We start from the raw sequence: 17,516 nt of genomic DNA, 5'->3' as shown, positions 1-17,516 counted from the left end.
GGGTTTGAATAAAGAAACTCTGAATTCACCCCAGAAGCAATGAAGGCAAGTGATTCAACTTGGAAACTAACCAGTGTCTCCTGGATTAGTAATGGCGTAAATGAATATCCAATGAATAGCGCACTACATTTGTTAAAATAGTAAAGTTAAATTTTAAAATTATACCAAACTCATAAATTCAAAAAAACCTAATATCACTTGTGGTTTTCTGTCCACCAAATCTTATCTGTTGAGTGACAAGCAATGGCTGAACTTTTGCATCTTCAGCAACTATTCATGTCTGCCCAGCAGTATGTCTGATGAGAAAGATCCTGGCAAACTACCTATGAAAATAGGCTTGGTGCTCATCATTCGTGTCAAGGTGCTCTTAACTGTGAGGTTTACTGACATCACTGGTATGGAACTTGTTATAGCACTAGAAGAGAATCCCAGAAGTTAAAATTATATCATGGCATGTTGTAAAATGTTAATCTTTTAATGAACAACTAGCAACAAATATGTTCATCAAGTGTCTTCCAGGAAAGGATAGCCATCACTTGTGCATGAAAAAAAGACTGCAGATGCTGGTTTAAATCGAAGGTGGACACAAAATGCTGGAGTAACTCAGCAGGTCAGGCAGCATCTCTGCAGCGAAGGAATGGGTCACCCATTCCTTCTCTCCTGAGATGCTGCCTGTGTCCGGCTGAGTTACTCCAGCATTTTGTGTCTACCCATCACTTGTGCATGTTCCATTCAATATGAAATTGCACATCCCTGAGGCACACTACACAGGTGTCCTCTACGCTAAAGTGCTTTAATTCTACATTATAATCAGAATGTTAATTCCACAATTCAATAGATTAATTTTATATCCCTTATAAAGAGTTGAATCTTATCCCTAAAAGCAGGTGAAGTAGAGTCAGTTCATAGATTACAACTCTGAAATAAAAGACTAATCTGCCATGAACCAGTCATCTTCCGATTTAATGCCATCCAATCCATCTGGAAGAGACAGATTAGTTGATTAAATATTGAAACCATCGTTTTGATTGATACTTTATTATCACAAGTGACAAGTCAGTGAAATTCTTTGTTTTGCCTACCATTCACAAAGTATGCAGTCGCCACGTATAGAACGCCGACAAAGTTCCCCCCACACCCAACACCGGTTCCCTCTTTGTTCCCGGCAGCACGTCCTTGACCGACCTCCAGCACCCACTGCGGGCCCGCCGACCTCCGGCACCCGCTGCAGGGCCATCCGACCTCCAGCTCTCACCGTGGACCCATCCTCGGCCGCCCGCTGCCGGGTCTTGTCTTGGGACGACTCCGCAGAGCTTGCCAGGAGCTTCCGACGGCCCTCCTCACTCTCCGATGACCTTCCTCGCTCGACGGCCCTCCTCGCTCGTCAATGACCTTCCACGTTCCTCGGCGGCCCATCTCGTTCTCGGCGGTTGCTCGCTCTTGCGAAAATTAGATATGGATAAAGACGGGACTGCACCACGTTAAAATTCTGAATGGGGGCAAGGCCAATCAACTTTGATGATATTAGACAGGAACTTGCTAAACTAGCACCTGCAGTTCCTGATTTCTACTTGCTAAAGGTGAATTGGGTAGATTGTTTGCAGGCAAGGGAATGTCTGGAAAATGGGATGCTTTTAAAAGTGTGATGATGAGAGTTCAAGACATGCATGTTCCTGTTAGAGTGAAGGTAGATGTATCTCCCGGACTTGTTCAGATATATCCGAAGACAGAGAAGCTACAGAAGAAATTGCAGGAACGCTGGCTGAGAAATATGAATCATTGTAAGACACTTGAAAGTTTACGGAAGACTGGAGTTATGGCTAATGTTGCGCCTCTCCACTAACACTGACGAGTCCTCTCCGGACGCCTCTGTGGCTCCGACCTAGGTCCCAGCCGCAGGCTCCACAGACCCAGGCAACGAAGACCTGTGAGGCTCAACCCCCGACCCGCGAGGCCCCGGCTAAACAAATGGAAATTCACAGGCCAGGGAGCCGCAGAGCCCCCAGCCCCACACAGGGGACGGGTCCAGTGCTCACACCGCCTTCATGCTATTTGCTCTCTGCTCCCAAGACTGGAAGCACACCACGTGTCGCCAGCTCATTGGGTAACCTGGTGGAAGTGGGGCAGCAGTTCCTCATGAGCAAAAAGGAGACTAGACTTTGGTTATTGAGTAGAACTACTACTCGTGGAAAAAAAAGCTGTTTTTATGTCTGGCTGTGGCTGCTTTGACAGTCCGGAGTCACCTTCCAGAGGGAAGTGCTTCAAAGATTTTGAGGCCAGGGTGAGAGGGGTCAGAGATGATCTTGCCCGCTCCTTCCTGGCCCTGCAGTGTACAGTTCGTCAATGGGGGGGGGGGGGGGGGGGAGGTTGCAGCCAACAACCTTCTCAGCTGATTGAATGATCTGTTGCAGCCTCCGCATGTCGTGCTTGGTGGCTGAGCCAAACCAGACCATGATAGAGAAGGTGAGGACTGACTCAATGATAGCAGTGTAGAATTGGACCATTATTGCCTGTGGCAGATTGTGCCACAGGAAGCCGCAGGAAGTACATCCTCTGTTGGGCCTTTTTGACTGTGGAGTCGATGGTGCCCCCCCATATTATATTATGGCAGCCCCATAATATATTAACAAAATCTCTGAATGTACCTTTATCTTATGTCAGGAACTTCCAAATGTCCCCTTTTTCCCCTGCTGATTTCCCTTTTGTGTTCTCCTACACCTCCTATGCTGCTCCAGGGATTCACTTGAACCCAGCTGCCTATACCTGACACATGCCCTTCTTTTTCTTGATCAGAGCCTCAATTTCTAGAGCACAAGGGTTCCCTACTGCTGTCAGGAACAGCTTCTCTCCGGCTGTTAACAGTCTACTGAATGGTCCTCTCTTAAGCCATGGGTGAAGTCCTGATCACCCAACCTACCTTCTTGAACACGATTCAGGTAACCAAAGAACACTGGGAAATGACAACCACTTTATTCTTTCGAGTTTCTCACAAATTGCAAAACTTAGATGATAGGGCAGCGTAGGTTTACTAGGTTAATTCCCAGAATGGCGGGACTATCATATGTTGAAAGACTGGAGCGACTAGGCTTGAAAACACTGGAATTTAGAAGGATGAGAGGAGATCTTATCGAAACGTATGATTATTAAGGGGTTGGACAAGTTAGAGGCAGAAAACATGTTCCCAATGTTGGGGGAGTCCAGAACAAGGGGCCACAGTTTAAGAATAAGGGGTAGGCCATTTAGAACTGAGATGAGGAAAAACTTTTTCAGTCAGAGAGTTGTGAATCTGTGGAATTCTCTGCCTCAGAAGGCAGTGAAGGCCAATTCTCTGAATGCATTCAAGAGAGAGCTGGATAGAGCTCTTAAGGATAGCGGAGTCAGGGGGTATGGGGAGAAGGCAGGAACGGGGTACTGATTGAGAATGATCAGCCATCACATTGAATGGCGGTGCTGGCTCGAAGGGCCGAATGGCCTCCTCCTGCACCTATTGTCTATTGAACTGCTTTGAAAGTTGCAAAACCATTGCATATTTCTTCCCTTGCACGTGTATGTTTCACTAGTGCAGTCCATTGCAAGGAATAGTCCTCACAAAAGAATTTCAAAGTAGGTTTCAGATTATACTGTCTCACCTTATTCTTTCTACCCAAGTGCATTATTTCACTTTTTTCTCTCTGTAATTACTAATCTATACTTCCCCCTCCCCAGTCTAAAAACGGCCTTAGTTTAATGCATTTGAGTTTCATGTATTCAACAAAAATATCCAGAAGTACTTCTCGATTCCCAAATGTAACAAACACTTTACAAGACCATGGTGTAATAAGTCAGTTAGTTATAAAGTTTGGTAAAAAAATTAGACTAATGCAAATCATTTAAATGAGCTCAGGATTTAACAACCTTTCGATCTCTTCCCTAAAGCAGAAATCGCAGCGAGGGCAATATTCAATGAGGACATTGAAGAAATTGGACTTCATTGCCAATTTCCAACAGGACTGGGGGCACCAAGGGTATGGAAACAAATAATGCTTTAAAGAAAGCTATCTTGGAAACCAATCTTAAACGAGGAAATAAAGTTGAATTTGGAATCAAGTGATAAAAAAAACCATTTCAAAATCCAAGCATGAGCTGGAAGGGTTGAATGACACATCAACCAAATAAAGAACTGCAGTGAAACTCGTACATAAACGTTTTTCAACAGTTCATTTTCTAATAGTTTCTGAAATTTGGCTAATCTCAGAGATGGGCAGCTCCACAGTTGTTCAGTGCTAAACCAAAATGATTTTAAACCTTTCAAAAGTATAAATTTCCCTGAAATAAGAAATTGAGACACATTTGGAACTTCGTTTGTTACAAATGTATTCCCGTTTAACTGACCGCTCACCTTTAGTGTGTCTTTGCTTTCATCTTTATTCCCCAAGCTTCTCAATTTTCCCTCATACAAGCCTTTAAACTCATTCAACAAGTGCTTCATGTTTTCCCTGCCTCCCGTCGTAGGTGATAACGGCGATGTCCTGCCTCCCGCTACCTGAAGGTGACGGTCCCGCCACAAACTGCCACCAGCGCATTCTCCAGGCGCAACAATGCCCGCGGCGCCACCACGTATATTATTATTCATCAGCCCAGTGCCAGAGCAGCCGGCGCTGGCGTCCAACCTGCTGTACACATCCTCCATACATCCAGCTCCACAGGGGCGGTGCAAACGTCCATATCCTCCATGCCCCCAGCTCTGCCATAGTGGCGCAAACCTACTGACCTCCCATGCACCCAGCTCTGCCACAGGTAGCGGTGCAAACGCACCGACCGACATGCACCCAGCTCTGCCATAGAGGTGCAAACCTACTGACATCCGTGCACCCAGCGTGCAGATTTGGGTGGTGCAAATGTACCGACCTCCGTGCACCCAGCTCCGCCGAGCGGTGTAAACCCCATTGACCTCCGTGCAGAGTTGGGTGGTACAAATGTACCGACCTCCGTGCACCCAGCTCCGCCGGGGCGGTGCAAACCCCCGCATCGTCCCCCGCTCGCACTCATCGTGCAAACACACCGTATCCCCCCCCTCATCCAACTCCGCCGGGGCGGTGCAAACACACATGTCCTGACCACGGTGCACCCAGCTCCGCCGGAGCGGTACAAACGCATCGGCACCAACAGCCCCACGCGCGAGCGGCGCACCCGGGTCGCGCTCGGACTTTTTAAACGCAGCTTCCAAACCAACGGAAACGCGCCAGCCGCTTGCGCGCGCTCGCCCGCCCGTCCGTGCACAGGGCCGCTCGAGCAGCCGCGCTCTAAACTTGAATGCGTCACTGCAACGGCGGGCAGTAGCAGCAGCAGTCGCCGCCGCCGCCGCCTGCATTCGGGGAAGCAGTTCACAGCCAATGCAATAGAAAGAAAGAAAGCAAGAAAGGGGCAAGTTTTGCGTTAACTGCGTGGCATTTTAATGCGACGGGCCACCAAGCACACGCTGTGCGACCCGCCGGTGTTTACATCTGACTGCAAACCACGTGACCTCCGCGAGCCTCTGCTCTGGCTCCGCGAGAATTCCAAAGTGCGGCACGCCTTCCCCGCGCCGTCGGCAGCAGCAGGTAACGACGTCCTTTGCAACCCGTTAAAAACACTTGTCTGATGTCTTGTAGATAGATGCATCTCAGAACAAATGCAATTTGCCTGCTTGACACACAACTTGCTCTATCTCGCTGGTGCACGGAAGGCGTCTGATTCTCAATGGAAAAGAACGTCAAATTAACCCAAGGCCTACCTGCCGTACAATGTTTGTCACAAATCTTGCTTACTTGCACTCGGATTTAGTTACATACTAGACCAAGTGAACCCGTTGGGCCCAAACCTCTCCTGCATTGGTGTGGCACTCTGTCCTCTCCCCTCTGTCCTTTCCCCTCTGTCCTCTCCCCTCTCCCCTCTGTCCTCTCCCCTCTGTCCTCTCCCCTCTGTCCTCTCCCCTCTGTCCTCTCCCCTCTGTCCTCTCCCCTCTGTCCTCTCCCCTCTGTCCTCTGTCCTCTGTCCTCTCTCTTCTCCCTGTCCCCCTCCTTTTAAACTTTAAAATGTGAATAACTTTTAAAATATAACACCGATTTCAAAAACAAATACTTGCATTATCACTAAAGTGACAATGGTGAGTAAGGTGGGCCTAAAATTGTCGCGCTATCTTGTGCCGTTTTGGCTGAAGTTCAGTCACAAACAAGATAACAAACGAGAGTTTTAGTATATAGACTAGACCGAGTGGGCCCGTTGGGCCCGTCCTCGTAGGGTTTCCATTGTAACCGGGAGGGGAGGAAAGGGGGAGGGTTGGGGGAGGGAAGGGGGAGGGAGGAGGGGAGGGGAGGGGGGGAGGGGAGGGGGGAGGGAGAGGGGAGGGAGGGGGTAGGGGGGAGGGAGGGGGAGAGGGGGGGATGGGAGGGGGAGGGGAGGGGGGAAGGGAGGAGGGAAAGGGGGGAGGGAGAGGGGAGGGAGGTGGGTAGGGGGGAGGGAGGGGGACCTCCCCTTTTCCCAGTACCCCTCTTTCCCCGTTGGGCCCGTCCTCGTAGGGTTTCCATTGTAACCGGGAGGAGGGGAGGGCGGGAAGGGGGAGGGAGGGAGGAGGGAGGTGTGGAGGGAGGAGGGGAGGGGAGGGAGGGGGGAGGGGAGGGAGGGGGGTAGGGGGGAGGGGAAGGGGGGAGGGAGGGGGACCTCCCCTTTTCCCAGTACTCCTCTTTCCCCGTTGGGCCGGTCCTCGTAGGGTTTCAATTGTAACCGGGAGGGGGGGAGGGAGGGTGGAAGGAGGGGGGAGAGGGATGGAAGGGTGGAGGGAGGGGGGGAGGGATTGGGGAGGGAGGGAAGGAGGGAGGGGGGAGTTAGGGGGGAGGGGGGAGGGAGTTGGGGAGGGAGGGGGAGGAGGGGGGGAGGGAGTGGGGATGGAGGTGGGAAGGAGGGGGGATGAAGGGGTTGAGGGGGGAAGGGGGACCTCCCCTTTTCCCAGTACCCCTCTTTCCCCGTTGGGCCCGTCCTCATAGGGTTTCCATTGTAACCGGGAGGGGGGAGGGAGGGAGGTGTGGAGGGAGGAGGGGAGGGGGAGGGAGGGGGGAGGGGAGGGGAGGGGGGAAGGGGGGAGGGAGTAGGGGGGAGGGGAGGGAGGGGGATCTCCCCTTTTCCCAGTACCCCTCTTTCCCCGTTGGGCCCGTCCCCGTAGGGTTTCCATTGTAACCGGGAAACACTTGCCCCGGTGGCCCACGAGCATAGGGGCCCAATGCTGATCTGTGTATGTTAAGTGACTTGCAATTAAAAAAAATACTTTAAAAAAAGATAAGTGCTTTTTAAGTGCTTGTTTTGAAACATTCGCGGTCACATAGTGCTTCTCACTGCGATCTGTTAGTGGTGCTTTTCGAAACAATGTAGCACCCATCTCAAACAAGCATTGGGAGGATGGGAGGGAGGGAAGGGGAGGGAGGGAGGAGAGAGGTGTGGAGGGATGGGGGAAGGGGAGGGGGGAACGGGGGGAAGGGGGAGGGAGAGGAGAGGAAGGGGGGATGGGATGGGGGAAGGGGGGAGGGAGGGGGACCTCCCCTTTTCCCAGTACCCCTCTTTCCCCGTTGGGCCCGTCCTCGTAGGGTTTCCATTGTAACCGGGAGGAGGGGAGGGAGGGAGGAGGGAGGTGTGGAGGGAGGAGGGGAGGGGGAAGGGGGAGGGAGAGGGTTAGGGGGGAGGGGGAGGGGGGAGGGGAGGGAGGGGGACCTCCCCTTTTCCCAGTACCCCTCTTTCCCCGTTGGGCCCGTCCCCGTAGGGTTTCCTTTGTAACCAGAAGGGGGGGAGGGAGGGTGGAAGGAGGGGGGAGGGGGAGAGGGATGGAAGGGTGGAGGGAGGGGGGGAGGGATGGAGGGAAGGAGGGAGGGGGGGGAGTTAGGGGAGGAGGGGTGAGGGAGGTGGGGAGGGAGTTGGGGAGGAGGGGTGGAGGGAGTGGGGATGGAGGTGGGAAGGAGTGGGGAGGAAGGGGTTGAGGGGGGAAGGGGGGGGAGGGAGGGAATAGGGGCCCCATGCTGATCTGTGTATGTTAAGTGACTTGCACAACTTTAAAAAACTGGCAGTTGCCTTTCGCAACAATGTTGCAACAATCTCACACAAGCATTGTGACGTCACAAGCTGAAGATGTAAATTTAAAACCGAGCTGATCTCTCATTGGTGCACGGGTGCCATTGTGACATCACGCGCTGAAGCCCCTTCAAGAAAAGGGTTAGAAATGAAAATTAAACTTTAATATCTCTCTAGCTTTAAAAAGGCAGCTTCAATTTGAACGAAAGTACTTACAATAGTTGCCCATGTTAATGGTGAATATGGCGGTACAAAAATCGTAGCGCTTTGGTGTACCGTCAGGGAGGAGTAGGGTTTGTAAGTTATGGACAGAAACTCTTCGGAATCTTTGCGTACATACACATATACATACGGAATGTTGGACCGCAGAGTTTTAGTAGTATACTAGACCGAGTGGGCCCGTTGGGCCCGTCCTCGTAGGGTTTCCATTGTAACCGGGAGGGGAGGAAAGGGGGAGGGTTGGGGGAGGGAAGGGGGAGGGAGGAGGGGAGGGAGGGGGGAGGGGAGGGGGGGGAGGGAGAGGGGAGGGGAGGGGGGAGGGAGAGGGGAGGGAGGGGGGTAGGGGGGAGGGAGGGGGGAGAGAGGGGGATGGGAGGGGGGAGGGGAGGGGGGAAGGGAGGAGAGAAGGGGGGGAGGGAGAGGGGAGGGAGGTGGGTAGGGGGGAGGGAGGGAGGGGGACCTCCCCTTTTCCCAGTACCCCTCTTTCCCCGTTGGGCCCGTCCTCGTAGGGTTTCCATTGTAACCTGGAGGAGGGGAGGGCGGGAAGGGGGAGGGAGGGAGGAGGGAGGTGTGGAGGGAGGAGGCGAGGGGAGGGAGGGGGGAGGGGAGGGAGGGGGGTAGGGGGAGGGGGAGGGAGTGGGGAGGGGGGAGGGGAAGGGGGGAGGGAGGGGGACCTCCCCTTTTCCCAGTACTCCACTTTCCCCGTTGGGCCCGTCCTCGTAGGGTTTCAATTGTAACCGGGAGGGGGGGAGGGAGGGTGGAAGGAGGGGGGAGAGGGATGGAAGGGTGGAGGGAGGGGGGGAGGGTTTGGGGAGGGAGGGGGGGAGGGTTTGGGGAGGGAGGGATGGAGGGAAGGAGGGAGGGGGGAGTTAGGGGGGAGGGGGGAGGGAGGGGGGAGGGAGTTGGGGAGGGAGGGGGGGATGGAGGTGGGAAGGAGGGGGGATAAAGGGGTTGAGGGGGGAAGGGGGACCTCCCCTTTTCCCAGTACCCCTCTTTCCCCGTTGGGCCCGTCCTCATAGGGTTTCCATTGTAACCGGGAGGGGGGGGAGGGAGGGAGGAGGGAGGTGTGGAGGGAGGAGGGGAGAGGGAGGGAGGGGGAGGGGAGGGGGGAAGGGGAGGGGGGAAGGGGGGAGGGGGTAGGGGAGGGGGTAGGGGGGAGGGGAGGGGGGAGGGAGGGGGATCTCCCCTTTTCCCAGTACCCCTCTTTCCCCGTTGGGCCCATCCCCGTAGGGTTTCCATTGTAACCGGGAGGGGGGGAGGGAGGGTGGAAGGAGGGGGGAGGGGGAGAGGGATGGAAGGGTGGAGGGAGGGGGGAGGGAGTGGGGGAGGGTGGGATGGAGGGAAGGAGGGAGTTAGGGGCTGAGTGGTGATGGAGGTTGGGATTGAGGGGGGAGGGAGGGGGGGGAGCGAGTGGGGATGGAGGTGGGAAGGAGGGGGGAGGAAGGGGTTGAGGGGGGAAGTGGAACCTCCCCTTTTCCCAGTACTCCTCTTTCCCCCACCACCAAGCCCCCTCCGCAACGACCCCTGTTGTCCCCCTCCCCAGTCCCGATTCTCAGACCCCCCCCCATTCTCTCTCTCCCCCAGACACACTCTCAGTGCTTTTTTCGAAACACTTGCCCCGGTGGCCCACGAGCATAGGGGCCCAATGCTGATCTGTGTATGTTAAGTGACTTGCAATAAAAAAAAATACTTTAAAAAAAGATAAGTGCTTTTTAAGTGCTTGTTTTGAAACATTCGCGGTCACATAGTGCTTCTCACTGCGATCTGTTAGTGGTGCTTTTCGAAACAATGTAGCACCCATCTCAAACAAGCATTGGGAGGATGGGAGGGAGGGAAGGGGAGGGAGGGAGGAGAGAGGTGTGGAGGGAGGGGGGAAGGGGAGGGGGGAAAGGGGGAAGGGGAGGGAGAGGGGAGGGAGGGGGGATGGGATGGGGGAAGGGGGGAGGGAGGGGGACCTCCCCTTTTCCCAGTACCCCTCTTTCCCCGTTGGGCCCGTCCTCGTAGGGTTTCCATTGTAACCGGGAGGAGGGGAGGGAGGGAGGAGGGAGGTGTGGAGGGAGGAGGGGAGGGGGGAGGGGAGGGGGGAAGGGGGAGGGAGAGGGTTAGGGGGGAGGGGGAGGGGGGAGGGGAGGGGGGAAGGGGAGGGAGGGGGACCTCCCCTTTTCCCAGTACCCCTCTTTCCCCGTTGGGCCCGTCCCCATAGGGTTTCCTTTGTGACCAGAAGGGGGGGAGGGAGGGTGGAAGGAGGGGGGAGGGGGAGAGTGATGGAAGGGTGGAGGGAGGGGGGGGAGGATGGAGGGAAGGAGGGAGGGGGGGGAGTTAGGGGAGGAGGGGTGAGGGAGGTGGGGAGGGAGTTGGGGAGGGGGGGAGGGAGTGGGGATGGAGGTGGGAAGGAGTGGGGAGGAAGGGGTTGAGGGGGGAAGGGGGGAGGGAGGGAATAGGGGCCCCATGCTGACCTGTGTATGTTAAGTGACTTGCACAACTTTAAAAAACTGGCAGTTGCTTTTCGCAACAATGTTGCAACAATCTCACACAAGCATTGTGACGTCACAAGCTGAAGATGTAAATTTAAAACCGAGCTGATCTCTCATTGGTGCACGGGTGCCATTGTGACATCACGCGCTGAAGCCCCTTCAAGAAAAGGGTTAGAAATGAAAATTTAAACTTTAATATCTCTCTAGCTTTAAAAAGGTAGCTTCAATTTGAACGAAAGTACTTACAATAGTTGCCCAGGTTAATGGTGAATATGGCGGTACAAAAATCGTAGCTCTTTGGTGTACCTTCAGGGAGGAGTAGGGTTTGTAAGTTATGGACAGAAACTCTTCGGAATCTTCCGTACATACACATATACATACATACATACGGAATGTTGGACCGCAGAGTTTTAGTAGTATACTAGACCGAGTGGGCCCGTTGGGCCCGTCCTCGTAGGGTTTCCATTGTAACCGGGAGGGGAGGAAAGGGGGAGGGTTAGGGGAGGGAAGGGGGAGGGAGGAGGGGAGGGAGGGGAGGGGGGAGGGGGGAAGGGGGGAGGGAGAGGGGAGGGAGGGGGGTAGGGGGGAGGGAGGGGGGAGAGGGGGGGATGGGAGGGGGGAGGGGGGAAGGGAGGAGGGAAGGGGGGAGGGAGAGGGGAGGGAGGTGGGTAGGGGGGAGGGAGGGAGGGGGACCTCCCCTTTTCCCAGTACCCCTCTTTCCCCGTTGGGCCCGTCCTCGTAGGGTTTCCATTGTAACCGGGAGGACGGGAGGGCGGGAAGGGGGAGGGAGGGAGGAGGGAGGTGTGGAGGGAGGAGGGGAGGGGAGGGAGGGGGGAGGGGAGGGAGGGGGGTAGGGGGGAGGGGGAGGGAGAGGGGAGGGGGGAGGGGAGCGGGAAGGGGGGAGGGAGGGGGACCTCCCCTTTTCCCAGTACTCCTCTTTCCCCGTTGGGCCCGTCCTCGTAGGGTTTCCATTGTAACCGGGAGGGGGGAGGGAGGGAGGAGGGAGGTGTGGAGGGAGGAGGGGAGGGTGAGGGAGGGGAGGGGGAGGGGGGAAGAGGGGTAGGGGGGAGGGGAGGGAGGAGGGGAGGGAGGGGGAACTCCCCTTTTCCCAGTACCCCTCTTTCACCGTTGGGCCCGTCCCCGTAGGGTTTCCATTGTAACCGGGAGGGGGGGAGGGAGGGTGGAAGGAGGGGGAGAGGGGTGGAAGGGTGGAGGGAGGGGGGGAGGGAGTGGGGGAGGGTCGGATGGAGGGAAGGAGGGAGGGGTGAGTTAGGGGCTGAGTGGTGATGGAGGTTGGGATTGAGGGGGGAGAGAGTCGGGATGGAGGTGGGAAGGAGGGGGGAGGAAGAGGTTGAGGGGGAAGTGGGACCTCCCCTTTTCCCAGTACCCCTCTTTCCCCCACCACCAAGCCCCCACCGCAACGACCCCTGTTGTCCCCCTACCCAGTCCCCATTCTCAGACCCCCCCCCCATTCTCTTGGAATAAAAAAAAATACTTTTTTAAAAAAAGTGCTTTTTAATTGCTTGTTTTGAAACATTCGCGGTTAAGTGCTTTTTAAAAAAACATTCGCGGTTAAGTGCTGGTTTTGAAACATTCGCGGCTACTTAGTGCTTCTGTCAGTTGCTTTTCGAGGGAGGGAGTAGGGAGGTGTGGAGGGGGGAGGGGAGGGGGAGGGGAGGGGGAGGGGAGGGGGGAAGGGAGGAGGGAGAGGGGAGGGAAGGGGGTAGGGGGGAGGGGTAGGGAGGGGGGAGGGGGGAAGGGGAGGGAGGGGGGAAGGGGAGGGGGAGGGAGGGGGGGAGGGAGAAGGGAGGGAGGGGGGAGGGAGGGGAACCTCCCATTTTCCCAGTACCCCTCTTTCACCATTGGGCCCGTCCTCGTAGGGTTTCCATTGTAACCGGGAGGAGGGGAGGGAGGGAAGGGGGAGGGAGGGAGGGAGGAGGGAGGTGTGGAGGGAGGAGGGGAGGGGGAGGGGAGGGGGGGAGGGGGGAAGGGGGGAGGAGGGAGGGAGAGGGGAGGGAGGGGGGGAGGTAAGGGGGAGAGGGGGGAAGGGGGAGGGAGGGGGATCTCCCCTTTTCCCAGTACCCCTCTTTCCCCGTTGGGCCCGTCCTCGTAGGGTTTCCATTGTAACCGTGAGGAGGGGAGGGAGGGAAGGGGGAGGGAGGGAGGAGGGAGGGGTGGAGGGAGGAGGGGAGGGGAGGGAGGGGGAGGGGAGGGAGGGGGGAGGGGGAGGGAGGGGAAGGGGGGAGGGGAGGGGGAAGGGGGTAGTGAGGGGGACCTCCCCTTTTCCCAGTACCCCTCTTTCCCCGTTGGGCCCGTCCTCGTAGGGTTTCAATTGTAACCGGGAGGGGGGAGAGAGGGTGGAAGGAGGGGGGAGGGGGAGAGGGATGGAAGGGTGGAGGGAGGGGGAGGGATTGGGGGAGGGAGGGATGGAGGGAAGGAGGGAGGGGGGAGTTAGGGGGGAGGGAGTTGGGGAGGAGGGGGGGAGGGAGTGGGGATGGAGGTGGGAAGGAGGGGGGATGAAGCGGTTGAGGGGGGAAGGGGGACCTCCCCTTTTCCCAGTACCCCTCTTTCCCCGTTGGGCCCGTCCCCGTAGGGTTTCCATTGTAACCGGGAGGGGGGAGGGAGGGTGGAAGGAGGGGGGAGGGGGAGAGGGATGGAATGGTGGAGGGAGGGGGGAGGGAGTGGGGGAGGGTGGGATGGAGGGAAGGAGGGAGCGGGGGAGTTAGGGGCTGAGTGGTGATGGAGGTTGGGATTGAGGGGGGAGGGAGGGGGGAGGGAGTGGGGATTGAGGTGGGAAGGAGGGGGGAGGAAGGGGTTGAGGGGGGAAGTGGGACCTCCCCTTTTCCCAGTACCCCTCTTTCCCCGTTGGGCCCGTCCCCGTATAGTTTCCATTGTAACCGGGAGGGGGGGAGGGAGGGTGGAAGGAGGGGGGAGGGGGAGAGGGATGGAATGGTGGAGGGAGGGGGGAGGGAGTGGGGGAGGGTGGGATGGAGGGAAGGAGGGAGGGGGGGAGTTAGGGGCTGAGTGGTGATGGAGGTTGGGATTGAGGGGGGAGGGAGGGGGGGAGGGAGTGGGGATGGAGGTGGGAAGGAGTGGGGAGGAAGGGGTTGAGGGGAGAAGGGGGGGGGAGGGAGGGAATAGGGGCCCCATGCTGATCTGTGTATGTTAAGTGACTTGCACAACTTTAAAAAACTGGCAGTTGCCTTTCGCAACAATGTTGCAACAATCTCACACAAGCATTGTGACGTCACAAGCTGAAGATGTAAATTTAAAACCGAGCTGATCTCTGATTGGTGCACGGGTGCCATTGTGACATCACGCGCTGAAGCCCCTTCAAGAAAAGGGTTAGAAATGAAAATTTAAACTTTAATATCTCTCTAGCTTTAAAAAGGTAACTTCAATTTGAACGAAAGTACTTACAATAGTTGCCCACGTTAATGGTGAATATGGCGGTACAAAAATCGTAGCGCTTTGGTGTACCTTCAGGGAGGAGTAGGGTTTGTAAGTTATGGACAGAAATTCTTCGGAATCTTCCGTACATACACATATACATACATACATACGGAATGTTGGACCGCAGAGTTTTAGTAGTATATAGATAGACTAGACCGAGTGGGCCCGTTGGGCCCGTCCTCGTAGGGTTTCCATTGTAACCGGGAGGGGAGGAAAGGGGGAGGGTTGGGGGAGGGAAGGGGGAGGGAGGAGGGAGGGGAGGGGGGGAGGGGGGAGGGAGAGGGGAGGGAGGGGGGTAGGGGGGAGGGAGGGGGGAATGGGAGGGGGAGGGGGGAAGGGAGGAGGGAAGGGGGGGAGGGAGAGGGGAGGGGGGAGGGAGGGAGGGGGACCTCCCCTTTTCCCAGTACCCCTCTTTCCCCGTTGGGCCCGTCCTCGTAGGGTTTCCATTGTAACCGGGAGGGGAGGGCGGGAAGGGGGAGGGAGGGAGGAGGGAGGTGTGGAGGGAGGAGGGGAGGGGAGGGAGGGGGGAGGGGAGGGAGGGGGGTAGGGGGGAGGGGGAGGGAGAGGGGAGGGGGGAGGGGAGGGGGAAGGGGGGAGGGAGGGGACCTCCCCTTTTCCCAGTACTCCTCTTTCCCCGTTGGGCCCGTCCTCGTAGGGTTTCAATTGTAACCGGGAGGGGGGAGGGAGGGTGGAAGGAGGGGGGAGAGGGATGGAAGGGTGGAGGGAGGGGGGGAGGGATTGGGGAGGGAGGGAAGGAGGGAGGGGGGAGTTAGGGGGGAGGGGGGAGGGAGTTGGGGAGGGAGGGGGAGGAGGGGGGGAGGGAGTGGGGATGGAGGTGGGAAGGAGGGGGGATGAAGGGGTTGAGGGGGAAGGGGGACCTCCCCTTTTCCCAGTACCCCTCTTTCCCCGTTGGGCCTGTCCTCATAGGGTTTCCATTGTAACCGGGAGGGGGGGGGGAGGGAGGAGGGAGGTGTGAAGGGAGGAGGGGAGGGGGAGGAGGGGGGAGGGGAGGGGGAAGGGGAGGGGGGAAGGGGGTAGGGGGAGGGGAGGGAGGGGGATCTCCCCTTTTCCCAGTACCCCTCTTTCCCCGTTGGGCTCGTCCCCGTAGGGTTTCCATTGTAACCGGGAGGGGGGGAGGGAGGGTGGAAGGAGGTGGGAGGGGGAGAGGGATGGAAGGGTGGAGGGAGGGGGCAGGGAGTGGGGGAGGGTGGGATGGAGGGAAGGAGGGAGGGGGGGGAGTTAGGGGCTGTGTGATGATGGAGGTTGGGGATTGAGGGGGGAGGGAGGGGGGGGAGCGAGTGGGGATGGAGGTGGGAAGGAGGGGGGAGGAAGGGGTTGAGGGGGGAAGTGGAACCTCCCCTTTTCCCAGTACCCCTCTTTCCCCCACCACCAAGCCCCCTCCGCAACGACCCCTGTTGTCCCCCTCCCCAGTCCCCATTCTCAGACCCCCCCCATTCTCTCTCTCCCCCAGACACACTCTCAGTGCTTTTTTCGAAACACTTGCCCCGGTGGCCCACGAGCATAGGGGCCCAATGCTGATTTCTGTATGTTAAGTGACTTGCAATAAAAAAAAATACTTTAAAAAAAGATAAGTGCTTTTTAAGTGCTTGTTTTGAAACATTCGCGGTCACATAGTGCTTCTCACTGCGATCTGTTAGTGGTGCTTTTCGAAACAATGTAGCACCCATCTCAAACAAGCATTGGGAGGATGGGAGGGAGGGAAGGGGAGGGAGGGAGGAGAGAGGTGTGGAGGGAGGGGGGAAGGGGAGGGGGGAACGGGGGAAGGGGGGAGGGAGAGGGGAGGGAGGGGGGATGGGATGGGGGAAGGGGGAGGGAGGGGGACCTCCCCTTTTCCCAGTACCCCTCTTTCCCCGTTGGGCCCGTCCTCGTAGGTTTCCATTGTAACCGGGAGGAGGGGAGGGAGGGAGGAGGGAGGTGTGGAGGGAGGAGGGGAGGGGGGGAGGGGAGGGGGGAAGGGGGAGGGAGAGGGTTAGGGGGGAGGGGGAGGGGGGAAGGGGGAGGGAGGGGGACCTCCCCTTTTCCCAGTACCCCTCTTTCCCCGTTGGGCCCGTCCCCGTAGGGTTTCCTTTGTAACCAGAAGGGGGGGAGGGAGGGTGGAAGGAGGGGGGAGGGGGAGAGGGATGGAAGGGTGGAGGGAGGGGGGGGGAGGATGGAGGGAAGGAGGGAGGGGGGGGAGTTAGGGGAGGAGGGGTGAGGGAGGTGGGGAGGGAGTTGGGGAGGAGGGGGGAGGGAGTGGGGATGGAGGTGGGAAGGAGTGGGGAGGAAGGGGTTGAGGGGGGAAGGGGGGGAGGGAGGGAATAGGGGCCCCATGCTGACCTGTGTATGTTAAGTGACTTGCACAACTTTAAAAAACTGGCAGTTGCTTTTCGCAACAATGTTGCAACAATCTCACACAAGCATTGTGACGTCACAAGCTGAAGATGTAAATTTAAAACCGAGCTGATCTCTCATTGGTGCACGGGTGCCATTGTGACATCACGCGCTGAAGCCCCTTCAAGAAAAGGGTTAGAAATGAAAATTTAAACTTTAATATCTCTCTAGCTTTAAAAAGGTAGCTTCAATTTGAACGAAAGTACTTACAATAGTTGCCCACGTTAATGGTGAATATGGCGGTACAAAAATCGTAGCGCTTTGGTGTAACTTCAGGGAGGAGTAGGGTTTGTAAGTTATGGACAGAAATTCTTCGGAATCTTCCGTACATACACATATACATACATACATACGGAATGTTGGACCGCAGAGTTTTAGTAGTATACTAGACCGAGTGGGCCCGTTGGGCCCGTCCTCGTAGGGTTTCCATTGTAACCGGGAGGATGGGAGGGAGGGAAGTGGGAGGGAGGGGGGGGAGGGGAGGGTGGAGTGGAGGGGGGAGGGGAGGGGGAAGGAGGGGAGGGGGATGGGGAGGGAGAGGGGAGGGAGGGGGGTGGGGGGAGGGTCTATTTTACTTTAAAATAAACAGCGTTCTTTGTTGAAAAGGAAATAAACTTATCTATAGAGCATCAGCTTTTTTAAAATAAATAAAATCAAACTTAATGAAAATCACATTCCTCATTTTAAATAAATGTCTTTGTTATAAATGAAATCAAACAGCGGGAGAGGCGACGGCGACTACACCTCCCGGCGGTCAGCGCTGCTGGGACGGGAGGGAGGGAGGGATGAGGGAGGGAGGAGAGTGGGGAGGGAGGGGTACCTCCCCTTTTCCCAGTACTCTTCTTTCCCAAACCACCAAGCCCCCTGTTGTCCCCCTCCCCAGTCCCCATTCTCAGACCCCCCCAT

General features: G+C 56.8%; 2 protein-coding genes across 2 annotated transcripts in view; one reads left to right on the top strand and one right to left on the bottom strand.

The window, feature by feature from the left end:
- The window catches only part of LOC144593221 (uncharacterized), a 303,417-nt gene extending 298,541 nt beyond the window's left edge, over positions 1 to 4,876 (bottom strand). The window contains exon 1 of the mRNA XM_078398723.1: positions 4,379 to 4,876. Within this exon, the coding sequence (XP_078254849.1) occupies positions 4,379 to 4,843 (465 nt within the window). The 5' untranslated portion in view covers positions 4,844 to 4,876. The remainder of the gene's footprint in view (positions 1 to 4,378) is intronic.
- Positions 4,877 to 5,325: 449 nt separating this feature from the next.
- Positions 5,326 to 17,516, top strand: part of pex2 (peroxisomal biogenesis factor 2) — a 53,322-nt gene continuing 41,131 nt past the window's right edge. The window contains exon 1 of the mRNA XM_078398721.1: positions 5,326 to 5,579. Within this exon, the coding sequence (XP_078254847.1) occupies positions 5,435 to 5,579 (145 nt within the window). The 5' untranslated portion in view covers positions 5,326 to 5,434. The remainder of the gene's footprint in view (positions 5,580 to 17,516) is intronic.

The sequence above is a fragment of the Rhinoraja longicauda genome, chromosome 4 (genome assembly GCF_053455715.1).
Source record: "Rhinoraja longicauda isolate Sanriku21f chromosome 4, sRhiLon1.1, whole genome shotgun sequence".
NCBI lineage: Eukaryota > Metazoa > Chordata > Chondrichthyes > Rajiformes > Arhynchobatidae > Rhinoraja > Rhinoraja longicauda.
This window is presented reverse-complemented; position numbering and strand designations above follow the sequence as displayed.